Below are 15,550 nucleotides of genomic sequence, written 5' to 3'. Positions count from 1 at the left end.
AATTAAGACACTTGGTCTCAAAGATGAAAACTTAAGTTGAAAAGGGGGACCGGATGTGGACTTATATGTAAACAACTCCAGAATAAGTTTTGATGATTCCAATAGCTCCGTATGGTAATTTTGGAATTAGGACCGTATCCGAAAAATTATTTGGAAGCCCGTAGTTAAATTAGGCTTGAAATGGCAAAAATAGAAAGTTTAAGTTTGGAAGTTTGACCGGGGAGTTGACTTTTTGATATCGAGGTCGGAATCCAGTTCTAAGAATTTTCATAGGTACGTTATATCATTTATGACTTGTGTGCAAAATTTGAGGTCAATCAGACTTGATTTTATTGGTTTCGCCATCGAATGTAGAAGTTAGAATTTGTTAGTTTTCCTTAGGCTTGAATCGGGATATGATTCGTGTTTTAGCGTTGTTTGATGTGATTTGAGGTTTCGACTAAGTTCATATGATATTTTAGCACTTGTTTGTATATTTGGCTGATGTCCCGGGAGTCTCGGGTGAGTTTTGGATGGTTAATGGATTGAATTTTGGACTTGAAATATTGCTGAAATTTTTCTGATGCACTTTCTGATTTCCTTCTAAGCGATCGCATGAGAAGGTCCACGATAGCGTAGTCTTAGCTGGGCAGTGGAGAAATTTATTCTTCGCGATCGCGTGAAAAGGGTTGTGATCGCGTAGCTTTGGATGCCAGTGCATCGCGAACGCATAAGGCATGTCGCGTTCGTGTAGAAGAAATGAGGTAACAAGGGCCACGGAGGTTATGCTTCGCGATCGCGTGGACAGGTCAGCGATTGTGTGGGTGTGAGAAGCTGTGCTTCATGATTGCGTGGCATTATCCGCGATCATGTAAAGTTTATTTGGGCAGTGGGAGATTTGTGCTTCGCGATCGCGTGGACAAATCCGCGATCGCGTAGAGCAAACGACTTGGCAACAGATTTAAGTTCTGAAAATGGAACTTCGTCCCATTTTCCCATTTTTAACGGTTTGGAGCTCGGGCAGAGGCAATTTTCGGGAGAGTTTCAAGAAAAATATCGGCGTAAGTGTTCTTAACTCAATTTTGGTCAAATAACCCGTATCTATTTCTATTTGTAGCATTTAATTGGTGTTTTAAGTTGAAAAAATTGTGAAAACCCTTAAAGTTGAATTGAGGATTTGAAGGTAGAGTTGATGTCGGAATTTGGTAAATTTGGTATGGTTGGACTCGTGGTTGAATGGGCGTTCATATTTTGTAACATTTGTCGGGTTTCGAGATGTGGGACCCACGGGTGATTTTTTAGTTTAATTTTGAATTTTGTTGGAAAAATTATATTTTCATATGGAATTAATTCCTATAATTTGTATTGACTGAATCGAATTAATTGTGACTAGATTCGAGGTATTCGAAGACCGATTCGCGAGGCAAGGGCATATTGGAATAAAGAATTATATGATTTGAGATAAGTAACACTTCAAAACTTGGTTGTGAGGGTATAAATCCCTGAATTACGTGTTATGTGAATTGTATGAAGGTGATGCACATGCTAGGTGACGGACGTGTGGGCTTGCACCATTGAGATTGTGACTTAAATAACTTATGTAGAGTTGTAAAATTAAAAAAATCATGTCATTATCCGCATATCCTCCACGTGTTAGAGAAACTGAGATGAGGCTCGTATTAAAGATCATGTTTAGGTTACGTGCCGATATTTTGGGACCTACAGGGTTGTGTTATTGTTGAATTAATTATTTTAAAAATATAAATTTTATACTCAGTCATATTCATCCATTTGTGAGGATATTTATGGGATCGAGCTGCACGGCGCAACAGGCCATATTGACTTTATATATATTATTATATAAATCGGGGTTGCATGTTGCAGCATGCCTTATAGGCTTTATTATTATGGGATCGGACTGCACGCCGTAGTAGGCCATATTGGCTTTATATAGAGTTTGGGCTAAAGGAGCCCCTCCAGAGTTTGCAGCCCTCCCCCCCACAGTGAGCGCAGTTGATGTTTATATTTGGGATGGACTTCCCAGGGCATGGAGTTGCCTTATTTATTTATATTAGGGATGGATCTTCCCTGGGCATGGATCTTTCCCGAAGCATTTATATTTTTGGACTAGATTGGTCTTATACAGTACTGAGTAACTGACTGTCAGTTGATGTGTGTGTGTGTGTGTATATATATATATATAATGAATCTTCCCTGGGCTGGATTGGTCATATACAGTACTGAGTGATCAAGTATTTTGAGATTGTAAGTACACAAGGTTTTCACTGAGGTGCATCACATACAGCATGTACATTGGCATGTAGATATAGAGATGTCATATTCCTCATATCATTCAGAATTGATCTATTTTACTTGTACTGAGTTTAACTGTTGAACTTGAAAGCATGCCTACATTTCTGTACTGTTATTTCTATACTAGAATGTACCTGCTGAGCTCGTCACTACTTTCAGCCCAAAGGTTAGTCTTGTTACTTATTGAGTTGGTTGTACTCATACTACACTCTGCATCTCGTATGCCGATCCAGGTACTCCCAGATACGGCGGCTGCTAGATTTCACAGTTTTATCTATTGGAGACTATCAAGGTAGTTGTTTGGCGTCCGCAGACCTTGACTCTCTTTCCTTTCAGTTGATTGTACTGTTCTATATTTTTCAAACAGTGTTTGATCAGCTAGACTATGTTAATTTAGATGCTCATGTACTCAGTGACACCGGGGGTTTGGGAGTGTTTTATATCAGTATTTGCGAGATTTTTATGTTGAATTTAAATATTATGTTTTCAAACTTAAAAGATTACAATATTTTATTGAGGTTATCGGCTTGGCTAATATTAAGATAGGCACTATTATAACATGTGAATTTTGGGCCGTGACACAATGAGTCCCTGACGATCTAGGCGGACGAGGTGTCAATTCATGAGTATAACGAGTATATATGTTAGGGGCACTTGGCTTCCTTAGCTAGTTAGCTAGGTGGAGACTTATCTCTTTCTTTTTATTTTATTTTTCTTGCATTATATGTATTATAACGTGTATCATATGTTTATCCCATTTTTGAAAGAGTAGTAGCTAATCCTATCTTAAATTAACAACGAAATGACCACTTTAAGTTAGGTTGAATTTGTAATACAAATAGGTCCACGGTTCATTTATTAGTACTCTTCCATTGTTAGTATATTAAGGAGAGTCCTATTTTTAGAAAATGATCTTTTATATTCACTTACAGTAACATTTGCTGCGAACTATAAAAATCAAATCTCCTTTTTATATATTTCCATCAAATGATCAAGCTAGCGTTTGGCCATAGATTCTCAAATTTGTTTTGAAAAATTTATTTTGGATGAAGTTTGGCTTGAAGATGAAAATATGTTTGGACATACGTTTTCATAACATATTTCCCAAATTTATTTTGGAAAAATATGTGTATTATTAGGGATTTGGCCCAAAACCAGCGATTGAGCTGATTTTGGGATTTGGAATTTGGGATTTTGTCAAAATATAGGCAAAATCTATGGCCAAACATGTGTTTGCCAAATAAAATCCAAGTTTATTTTGGCAAAATTTATGGCCAAACGGGTCCCAAGTCTCCTTGATTCTTGCTATGTCCAAACTCATTTTTCCCTATATAGGCTTAGTGGGCGTTTAGACATAAGAATTGTAAAATTTCGGAAAAAAGTAAAAAAAAAAAAAAATCAAGTAAAAATTATATTTAAAAACTAGAGTTGTGTTTGGACATGAATATAATTTTGGATTATTTTTGAAGTTTTGTGAGTGATTTGAATGAAAATTTTGAAAAATAACTTTTTAGAGTTTTTAAAATTTTCGAAAAATTTCAAAATATATCTTTAAATAAAAATTTAAAAAATTATGATCAATTTCAGGAAAAAAGCGATTTTTATGTACAAACGGGCTCTTAATCCCGCAAGACACCTCGTTTCGAAGTTTTCAGTAGTTCTTTGACTCTCAATCTCGATAAGTGTAAAGTAAACAGGTTTGAAACTCATTCCATAATCTTCATTTGACTATAACAAAATATTGATATTTCGAACCTCTCAACTACACGTGATTTAGAGAGTTGTACATCTTGGTTAAATAGTTAAGCCAACCACAACGTCATGATTTATGATAGGGGATCTTTACACAAATAGCCAACAATAATTATTGTTTATTTTTTTTAGTCAGTATACATAGATTATAGCATATGTATTATATACATTATACGTATATTATACATTTGCCAACTATTTTTAATTTGAGCCGTTGAATGGATCGCTATTTAGATCCATTCTTCTTTTGTGCTATTTGGGTCATGATAGCCCATCTCTCTCTTAACACAAATAGCCGGCTAGATTTACTGTTTACTTTTTTTAGCTAGTATATATATAAATTATACAATGATTACATACATTTATATAGATGTGATGCATGATTATAAATAGTAAATTATATATTCGCCTGCTATTTTTAGTTTAAGCGATTAGGTGAGCGACTATTTAGTTAAAGTTTTGAAACTTTTTATTGAATAATTAATCTAAATAGTCGTTCACTCAATCACTTAAACTAAAAATAATCGATGAAACTATAATATATACATAACTTATGTATTATATGTATATAATTATATATAATAAATATATAATTTATATATATAATTAGAAAAAATAAATGGACTAATATCTTTTTTTTATTCTTGAAATCAAAAGACATAGAAGAGGTGAAATCTCGTGTCTCTTCTCCATCGCAATCATACAACCTTAGTCATCATCAAATTAATCACTCTTTGTTTTTTGTATATTCTCTCTCTTTAGTTTAGCTCCACACTTCATTCCCACATAAATCAAATCTTCATTTCTTCTTTCCCCATTTTCAGCCTTTGCCATTTGTCTCATAAACAGCTGCAAAAAAGCAGCTTTACATTAAAAAATAAAATAAAAATGGTGAGGATAATACCTATGGCCTCTTCAATTAGGCCTTCACTTTCATCCCTAAATAAATTTTCTGGGACTTCAAGATTCTGTGTTTCGCTTCTTTCTCATAATTCTCAACGAAAGTTCGGTTCTTTTCATCTGGGTAGTGGTAAATTCTCTATCTTTTTATTATTATTTTTTCGTTTCAGCCCTTAATATTAAACCCCTTTTAATTTCTGAGTTTAGGTTCTATATTTATACAATCAAGTCAAATTATTATGTAAATCTCTAGGTAAATATTAGTAATTGGTATATGTGAAAAATGGCAATTAACCTGCTATCTCAGTTAAATTCAGTATATATAAAATTCATATTTTTTTCAACGTATGGCCAATTTCTTATGTACAACAACGCAGTATAATCTCACTAGTTGTGTGTGTGGAGGATAGTGTGTACGCAGACCCTACCCCTACCCTGGATAGAGAGGCTGTTTCCGATAGACCCTCGGCTCCCTCCCTTCAAGAACTCCCCACCCACCTTGCTCTTGGGGTGACTCGAACTCACAACCTATTGGTTGAAAGTGGAGTGTCCTCACCACTAGAGCAACCCACTCTTGTCCAATTTCTTATGTACCTAATTTATATTTTTTTTCTTTAAGTGCTCATATTGAATCCTTGTTTGTTTGGTTCTATTTGTTTTTCTTCAATTTATGACCAGTTATTGTATGTATCCATTTTGTAGTATAAAATGTGCACTAGAATACCTGTATACAGTTATGATTTTATGGGTATTTTCTTTGTGCAAATGTAAATTATCTTGTAGTATGTTGTGCTTATTTTCAATTTAATGCACAAGGAAGTATCGTATAGTGGCGCAGGGTGGCCGTGGCGGAGCTAGGAATTTATACAAGGGGATTAAAAAAAGAAAAACTAGAATGTGATAGTTGGGATCTATTCTTATGTTAAGGGGATTCAACAATTTATAGATAACTAAAAAAAAATCTTTTTTGTCCTATTTGCGCGGTATAATTTTCCGGCGAAAGTAGCTCAATTGAACCCCCTTTTCTGCACCTAGTTCCGCTACTGCAGGATGGAGGTTAAAGAAAATGTCGTAATGTTACTGAATGTAGAAGTTTCTTTCTTTGACAACATTGTCTCTTGAAAAAATTATATGTTCATGTGGAACATGGAAATGTGATTTTGGCATATTGCTGATGTGTCTACTCTAGTCTATGATGGAATTGTCTATGATGTGTTCCGCTACTGCAGGATGGAGGTTAAAGAAAATGTCGTAATGCTACTGAATGTAGAAGTTTCTTTCTTTGATAACATTGTCTCTTGAAAAACTTATATGTTCATGTGGAACATGGAAATGTGATTTTGGCATATTGCTGATGTGTCTACTCTAGTCTATGATGGAATTGTCAGTATCTGTGATATTAACAAAACCTTTCTTGAAGGGGCCAAATTTACTCTTTAAGAAATTGTTATATGGATAGTTAACATTCTTTGATTGACGTAAAATAGTAGTTTATCTCTGTCTTTGGTACTGAACTTTCTTCTTCTTTACGATTAGTTTCATTGGTCTAGGAGCAAATATTTTATTATTTTCATAGAAAATTAGAGCGCTAATGTCATTTTTATGCAGTCTACTTAGAAAATATAAATACTTGTAGTCAAATCGTTTATGCCAGTCGTATGCTTTAAAATGTATAGCTAAAAAATGTATAGCTAACGTGGTTTACTACATTTCTATTTCCCATTGGCTTGGATCTTGTATTTAAGAGTCACATCTTTCATCTCTGGTTCATATATTAATAAAAGAGCACAATTTTCTGGGGTTAGAGTCTCAGTGAAGGGGATTACTCTCTTTGTTGTTGTTTTCATTTAAAAGTTTGCTGGTTCTACTTTTCAGACAGCATAATTTTCAACTGAATCATCGCTTCTATCATCAAACGACATACCTCAATTCGCTGAACTGTGGCAGTTCTGTAGTTAGAATAAGTGATCGCTCCTCTATGCACTAATAAATCCACTACCCCGCATTTAACCATACGAGCACCACCCTTAGATGATGTCTAACATGGAAACATGTGCTGCAGTAAACTTAAAAAGGTTAGTGCTGGAGTATTTCTGTTTTAAGACGTCTTATTTTACTCTTTCTCTACAATTGTTTCTTGCACCGAGAGTAGTGTGAGCTTTTGTCTTCATGGGGATAAGAAGGATATAACTTACAATAATTTGAAACAGTGACAATAAGATAGCTTGACGTCAATTTTTTTATGATGATTTGCTCACCAGCACACCAGTGAATGCCATCGATTTGTATGCTGTAGGTGGAAATTGTTGCTTAAATCTGTTGACCTTCAGACTCTACTGTATCCCTGCATTTTAGGGTGTCTCCGTTAGTAAGAGATTTGCTTACCTAATAATATTGATGTTTCTGCAGCAATTCCACAGTTGCAATCTTTTGGCCTTAAAGCTTCTAAGCTGTTAAGAGAAAAGGGAGGCGGTTTGTCGGTCAGTGCTGCGGGAAATATGGCACATGCAAGCACTGCTACGACCCAAGAAAATGTCCTAGAGTGGGTCAAGCAGGACAAGAGAAGAATGCTTCATGTAGTTTACCGTGTTGGGGACCTTGAAAAGACGATAAAGTACAAATATCTTCTCCGTATTTTGCTAATCTAATTCTGTTCAAAAGTCACGATCTTATTCTCTTTAACTGCCTCTTCTAACCGTCCGTAATTGTGTTCAGATTCTATACAGAGTGCTTAGGGATGAAATTATTGAGAAAGCGTGACATCCCTGAGGAAAGATACACAAATGCATTTCTAGGATATGGACCAGAGGACTCTCATTTTGTTATTGAACTCACATACAGTAAGTTTCTGGAAACAACTCACATATTTACGGCTACAGGTAAGTATCTCTTTTACAAGCTCTATACTGTCAGAATCTAATGTTCTCATTTTATGACACTATCAGATTATGGAGTTGACAAGTATGATATCGGATCTGGGTTTGGCCATTTCGGAATTGCTGTAGAGGATGTAAGTTCCTCTATAAACAGAGAGTGAAAAGAATATCACATAGAATGTATAATCTTGCATATCTCGAAAGGCCCTTTCTTTGCTTAACTGTTACTGCATTTTGTCTTTGGTCGCTAAAGTAGGGTGTATTATTTGCATAACCCTGTTGTTCAGGTTTCATCTTTTACATCTTCAACGATTGCATCTTTGTATGACTTGAGTACTTGCCTGGTTGTGGGGTGTGCATTAGGTTTCAAAGACTGTGGAACTCGTAAAGGCTAAGGGAGGGAAAGTAAGCAGGGAACCAGGTCCTGTTAAAGGAGGGAAGACAGTTATTGCATTTATTGAAGATCCTGATGGTTACAAGTTTGAACTTTTAGAGAGGGGTCCAACACCCGAGCCCCTATGCCAAGTAATGCTTCGAGTCGGAGATCTTGACCGCGCCATAAATTTTTATGAGAAGGTAAGATTACTACGACTTCATAAATATTGTTGTTATTGTACTTTCTGCTAGTCTTGTGCTCTTATTAGCTGAACTGCAAGGTTCAGTTTTGTTAGCCGGAAATCCTTACTTTCCATAATTTGATCTTCAGGCTTATGGTATGAAGCTTCTCCGCACACGTGACAACCCGGAATACAAGGTAAGTTGACAGATTTTCTTAAACAGTCAGCATAACAAATGAAATCATCATGGATGTTTGACCTAGTGTATGCAGCTTAAATACCTCTTGCCTGGAATATTAGTAAGAAGATAAGTTAGCGGAATGCATCATGCATATGTAATTATATTGCACGGTGGAGATAGGTTGACTCTGATGCATTTCCATACTTTTTGGTGTTTTCCCAAGCAAGCTTTCTCTCAAGAAACAATTCAAGCAAGGAGGAATATCTTTGCCCTGTTGTTCTATGAAATGGCAGTTACAGATGTGGCTGGACAGAATGAAAATGACTAACCCCCCCCCCCAACAAACAAAAAAAATGTAGGCTTCTGTGTCTTACTTGTAGCAGTACTTCAATTAGGCCAATTGTTAGTGCAAACCTGCTATTTATGCTATTCTTTAATGTGCATGGTTCAAAGTCTACTCGTAGTAGTACTTCAATTTGACTTCCTTTTTATGCTGCTTTTGTAAGTGTTGATGACCACTCTGTTTTTTTTAATGCTCCTGCATCACATTATATGTGACACAGTTTCTTTTCCCAACATCCTAAAGGGTTTGATACAGTTCCGCGGATGATGATAGCAAGGTTAATTATTGTACCTTTCGACAAGTTTCAGGATTTCAATGGCTGTATCACGATCCAATATCAGTACATATTGAACTGACTTCTTATACTAATTAATACAATATTCTTTTATGTGGTGATATAAACTTTAATATTGTAGAGACAAATTTAATTAATTATACTTTAATGCAAAAAAATAAAACTAAAATGAAGAAGTTGACTTATTTACTATTTGAAGAGTCAAAATATTTTTTCTTTTGACTATTATCTACTCAAAAAAAGGTAGCATTTGGTAGATCTGAACTTATAGGCACTTTATCTGAATTTATATAACAATCATTTCATTTTGAGACGATAAGATGTTTGACACCACTCGGGTTCTCTACAACTTTCACAACTTTCATTAAACTACTCAAATTGTAAACTTTTGATGTGATATTTATCTCTCAAACTAATATTTCAACCATTGCTTGAAGATATTTCTTCTACTGTCACTAATATAGTTATAGGTCAAATTAACATCTTAAACTTCGTCATATAAAATGGACTGGAGGGCATATTAGTCGTTTTATATCAAGGTTCTGATCTTGTGACTTTTGTTCAGTAAGAAAACATAAATTAGTGACCAAGAATGAGGCTGAAGATTGGTGAGCTTGTCTTTACTAGGCTGAATCTGTCAAGCTTTTGCAATGGAGGAGCAGATATTATTTTTGCCAGAACTGAATATGTTGCTCTTTATATCTGAGTTGTGTTTTAAGAGCACGCCGTGATAATATCCGTCATATCCGTTGCCCTTGCAGTTATTCAAATATCGATTTGCAACTTCCAATAGGTTAGCATAGTTGAAACAATAACTACTAACTAGTGTTCATAGAAAGGAGAGATTGCTAACTTCTACTGCCTTCTTCTTGTGACCAGCCGTACTACAAATTTCATGACATGACAAATTTGTAGCTTGATTTGAAGCAACTTCTATCAAACTAAATGAACATGCATATAGAAGACAATGGATGGAAATTTCATTGTGTATTTTGTTGATACAAAAGTCTTATCAAGCTGTTATATTTTGCAGTATACAATAGCAATGCTGGGATATGGTCCAGAAGACACGAGTTCTGTGATGGAGTTGACATATAATTATGGTGTCACTGAATATGACAAGGGAAATGCATATGCACAGGTAGCACTCCATATATTAGTAGCACCTTTACTTTACATGTCATATGTTATACTGGTAGCACACTATCTGAACCAGTTAAATTCCTATAACCAAAAATGGCCAAAGCCTTTCAAAATCATTTGCTTGCAACGGCTTGAGTGGACAAATAATTACGGTCATTAGATCTTTCATACTATTACCAAAGTACACTCAAGAATCAACCAAGCTTGCGTCCCTTTAGAGCAAATATTTTCTGTTATCAATGAAAACAGAAAGAAAGAAAGAAAAAGAAGTAGTGTGTTTCGTATACGAGACTTGTAGCTTGATTCCTTACTCATTCCATCCAAAGTTCACTGACTTACACATCTGCCAACAGATAGCTATAGGCACAGATGATGTGTACAAGACCGCAGAAGCAATCAGACTGTGTGGTGGAAAGATTACGAGGGAACCAGGACCGCTACCTGGTATCAGCACCAAGATTGTAGCATGCCTAGATCCTGATGGTTGGAAATCGGTAATACTATTAACATTACAACTATGTGTTTTTCCCCCTAGTTCTCTAATCGTAAGTTCTACTGTTATTGAATACGCAAGTCTAACATCTTTGGAAAACATGCAGGTTTTTGTTGACAATGTAGATTTTCTCAAGGAATTGGAGTAAGCTGTTTTCGGAAGAAATAGTTGGCATACACGGAACATCTTGAGGACATTGATGCTTCATCGAAATTACTTCCTCGCCTTTGGCCGAAATGATACAAAGGGACTACCATGAAAAAGAGCCTAAAATTGTGCATCTTGTGGATAAAATTACAGAAGTTGTGGCTTCACCAGCATTAGAAGAGTATAGAAGCATGAACTCATAAATCTACGTGCTTTTTGTAATAAGTTTACTGCCTTTTCTTACTGGAAAACTTTGCAAAGTAGGGAATCAATAGTTTTAGCAAAGTGAGGACTTAGTAGTGCTCTATTTCCAATATGTACAATCCCTAATTTCAATTGTTCATTTAACTCTTTTTCTTCTAGTTGGACTATAGGTACCGAGGATCAGTCAGTTTCCAGTTGCAAGTTCCACTATTGTGTTGTGGTCAATTATTTTGTTCTAATAAAAAAAGTGAATATAAAAGCCATATCTGATTTCCTTCTAGTTGGGCATGAATCAGAATTCAAGAGTAGAGGAAGCCATGAAAAAACAGGTCAAGTTTAGTTTTTGTTCAATAGTAAATAAAAGTTCTATGCACAAATGGTGTAAAAGTGATTAAAGGAAATCATTTGTAATTAGCTTGATTGGTAATCTAGCAAAAATGGTAACTTGCTATAATAGGTTCAAATTTGCCTTTCGTTGCACTTTTGCTTGACTTATATTCTTGTCGTTAGCAAATCGTCTCATATTTGACGTTGTCACTTGATTCCTCGTCTCTTATTTGACCTAGTCACTTAGAGATTCATTTTCATGTCCAATTTTTTTTCAAAGAAAAGATGTCCAAATTTACAGTATGCTTTAAAATTAACTTAGGCAGCCCATTGTACTAGGCTCCAGTTATGCGCGGAGTCTGGGGAAGGACCAGATCACAAGAGTCTATTGTACGCAGCATTACCTTACATTTTTGCAAGAGGCTGTTTTCACAACTCGAACTCGTGACCTCCTGGTCACATAGCAGCACCTTTACCAGTTATGTCAAGGCTCCCCTCCAATGCTTTTAAATTAACCTTCGAGGAAGAGTCGGATCACAAGGGTTTATTGTATGTCGCCTTAAACTGCATTTCTGCAATAGACTGTTTCCACGGCTCGAACTCATGACTTCTTGATCACATGACAGTAACTTTACCAGTCACACCAAGACTCCCCTTCAATGCTTTAAAATTAGCCTTGGAGCTCAATTTCTAAGAGTAATGAGCAAATGTGACCCTTTCCAAAGAAGAAAGCTCTCAACTTGAGTACCAGATGATAATTGTAACTGCAATTAAACTTGCATTGTAAATTTGAAACTCACTTTTATGCAGTTTCAACACACTGTGACAATATCCACAAGTCATAAAACACTCAGAAATCATGCAAATTTTATACAAATATTAGAAACTATTCTTATATATATATTTACTTCAATCTTTCAACTAGGAAAATTCATCTGTCCTTTTTTGTTCATAAAGGACCAAACAAAATTTGAACTTCCCTACAGAAAAACATAACACTACTAATTCCACCTTCTAGATAATCACTAACTAATAACTAATCAAAATTAAAATACTCTAATGACTAATCAATTGTTAGACTAATACTACTATATACTAAATATAATTACTTTGAGACGACCGAGAAATCCATCTGGAGCCAACCTTAGGACCAAGTGGCAGCCTTAGAAACTCGGGATAATGATCCCGCCCCTCTACTAATATTCACTTAAATACCTCTTCCAAGTTATAGCAAAGCAAAGGCCATCACTTTCTCTATGTCTAAACATCCAAACAGTAACATAATCATTTTCTTTCAACTTATGATCTTTAACAAACTGTCTCCAACTTCCTAAAAGCACAACTCCTGTAATTTCCCCAAGTCTTAAAAGTCATTTTATAAGAATTGCACAATTGATCAAAAGTTGTGACTTTTACACCATTAGCCAGATTTTCACCATTTTTACCATTCAATAATGGTAATAATTTACTCCTCGCATCTTCATTGTTCAATAATAGCCTCCCCTGATGCTCATCAACATCAGATTTTGTCAATTGCTTCTGAAAAGGATCACTACATATAGTACCAATTATTCCTCTCAAATTCTGAACTGGGGGCAAACTTGGTAAATTTGTCAATGTAGAGGGTGAAATTCGAATCTTTTTTGGAATTGGCTTTGAAATTTTTCTTCTTGATTTTTGCAATTTCTTGGACTCTTTTTTCTCATAAAAAATGGTGGCCATATTTTGGACATCTTGCTTACTAACAGCAGTGTATTTCAACCAAGAAAGAAGTAAAGCAGCAGCAATATCTTCTCTTTCTAGTTCCCCCATATCTGAATTATTTGAAAGATTTTTCTTTTCTGATTTTTTCTTCTTCTGCTGAGTGTGATAAGGACGAGGACTTATTAAAAGGAAGAGAGATTGTAGTTTCTTGGAGAGGAAGAAACTACACGGCAGTAGTACTTCTAGTGCTTCTCTATTGCCCAAAGGGTTTTATGATTAGGGCAGAAGAAACCCAAATGGTTGGATGGGCTTTTTACCTTTTTTTTTTCTTGAACGTAGAATATTTTTAGTTTCTCGAAAATAATAGTCGACAAAATATATATATATATATATATATATATGTGTGTGTACTCTATACATATAATATACATATTTTATGGAGCTTGAGGTAATGAGGGACTACGGCTACATGGAGAAATGGAAACCCGCCTCCCTAGCAAAGCATATAATTATTTTTTTAGGGGTCGGTTAGAAATATGTACATATAAATATATAAGACTCGTGATTCAGGCAATCCAATCTTCCGTATGTAAGGCGGAAGCCACCTAAAATAGTTTTCAAAAAATGGGTGATCAAAAGATCGAATTACTATGCCTATCTTGGTGGTCGTTACTTTTGGTGGTCTTTCTTTTTGGTCCTCTTCTTGTTCTATTGATCAGAAGCATCCATCAGCACCACGCCGGTTTAGAATTCGATTCTAAGGACTAAGGCCCCCCTTTTTATTATTTTTACTAGGGTCGATTAGAAATATGTACATATAAACCAGCAGGGCTGAGTAAGTCTAGATGGGTTTTGTATTTCTTGCGTTGGTACTTAATAAAATTGTCCATATTTACCAAAATAAAAGTATATATTTTATACACTTTATGGCCCTAGCAAATACAATTAGTTTCGGTTGACCGGCAAATTTTGTATTTTGTCCAATATTTTCTTACATATAACTCACAATGTGACCCAAATTTAGGAAGTATTCGTTTATTCTGAAATTATATTAAAGTGAAAAATATATTTAGTGTAATTTTTAATATGGAAGACAGTAAAACATATTTAAACAATTAGGTAACTTATTAGGTAATTATAATTTTTTTAACGATAAATTAATTGTAGGCATGTAAAATTTATCGGATTCAAATTCAATAAATAATATGGATTATATTTTAAATATACTAGTCCAAATAATAAAAAAAATATTATGGGCTAATATAATTGGATTGATTAAATAAGTCCAATATAGATGAGTTAAATAAATAAGTCCAAACTCATTAGGCTAGCCCATTTAATCGGGCCACAAGCGATGAGCCCATTTCATTAGGCCCAAGATGTCATCTTCCTAGAGGCCCAATGCCACATGTCAAATGACGTGGCACGCTAAGTCAAATGGAAGAGCTAATAGAATCATGCCACGTGTAAAGATGATAAGGCATGCCAAGTCACATTAAAAGGCCATTGAAACCGCGCCACGTGTGCAAGTGACATGTTCTGGCCAATCAAATACGGCATTGTCACACTTCAATTTGATTGGTCGGAAAGAGTTTGTTCTTTTCATAATTCCTCCCTTCCACAACTATAAATAGAGGTCTTCATAACCCAGAAAAGACACCAGAAGTTATAACAAGAAGCAAAAAAAAGCTCGTGGATCAAACGCCGCAAATTTCTATACAAGTTTCAAGCTTCAAGCAATCAAGCAATCAAGCAATCAAGTTCAAGTTCAAGAAATCAAGTTCAAGCTCAAGAACGAAGAACTTAAAGCTCAAGAACGAAGAACAAGTCAAGATTCAAGGAGTACGATTTCAAATCAAAGTTCGTGCTAGTTGAATTCAAGATCATCATTCGTGGAAACAAATATAGATTCAAGATCAAGCTCAAAGGCCCTTGAATTTATTTACTATTGGAAAGAAGAATCAGAGGATTCATAGAGATTGTACACTCAAATATTTAAAATAAAATACTACGATTGTTGCAATATTTTTCAGTCTCGATTATTTTCCTGACGCAAATTTATTTTCTACGAATTCTGGCACGCCCAGTGGGAAAATCTCTACCTCTCATCTCAACTTTTCAAATCACCAAAGTTCAAGAACATTGAAATGGCTTCAAAGAAAATCAACTCCAGTTCAACTTCTACCAAGGCTGCTAATTCTAGGTTCTATGTTGATGTGGAAAGCATCCTCGATGTTACCTTTGGAAGCTTTGGACCAGTTACGAGGAGCAAAGCAAGCTTATTAGGAAAACAAGCACCCCAAGTGTCGTCCGCATCAACCCTTATTTTCAGATCT

At 35.2% G+C, this 15,550-nt stretch overlaps 2 protein-coding genes across 3 annotated transcripts; one reads left to right on the top strand and one right to left on the bottom strand.

Moving 5' to 3' along the window:
• The first annotated feature begins 4,738 nt into the window (after nucleotides 1–4,738).
• LOC104116040 (probable lactoylglutathione lyase, chloroplastic) lies at nucleotides 4,739–11,341 on the top strand. Of its 2 annotated transcripts, none has more exons than XM_009626808.4 (9): nucleotides 4,739–5,074; nucleotides 7,354–7,558; nucleotides 7,660–7,784; nucleotides 7,890–7,954; nucleotides 8,184–8,396; nucleotides 8,527–8,574; nucleotides 10,230–10,337; nucleotides 10,693–10,833; nucleotides 10,939–11,341. In XM_009626808.4, exons 1-9 carry the CDS (start codon nucleotides 4,933–4,935, stop codon nucleotides 10,978–10,980), a joined length of 1,089 nt encoding a protein of 362 aa, XP_009625103.1. In that variant the 5' UTR covers nucleotides 4,739–4,932; the 3' UTR covers nucleotides 10,981–11,341. The 2 variants fall into 2 exon arrangements, with proteins under 2 accessions (XP_009625103.1, XP_070033187.1); XM_070177086.1 differs by having other exon boundaries at nucleotides 4,810–5,071.
• Nucleotides 11,342–12,180: 839 nt separating this feature from the next.
• Nucleotides 12,181–13,322, bottom strand: LOC117281419 (uncharacterized). Its single transcript, XM_070178169.1, has 3 exons — nucleotides 12,956–13,322; nucleotides 12,726–12,855; nucleotides 12,181–12,274 (listed from the first exon to the last, which is right to left on the bottom strand). The coding sequence occupies exons 1-3, from the start codon at nucleotides 13,320–13,322 to the stop codon at nucleotides 12,181–12,183; spliced, it is 591 nt and encodes a 196-aa protein (XP_070034270.1).
• Nucleotides 13,323–15,550: the final 2,228 nt, after the last annotated feature.

Source organism: Nicotiana tomentosiformis, chromosome 6 (genome assembly GCF_000390325.3).
Source record: "Nicotiana tomentosiformis chromosome 6, ASM39032v3, whole genome shotgun sequence".
Taxonomy (NCBI): domain Eukaryota; kingdom Viridiplantae; phylum Streptophyta; class Magnoliopsida; order Solanales; family Solanaceae; genus Nicotiana; species Nicotiana tomentosiformis.
This window is presented reverse-complemented; position numbering and strand designations above follow the sequence as displayed.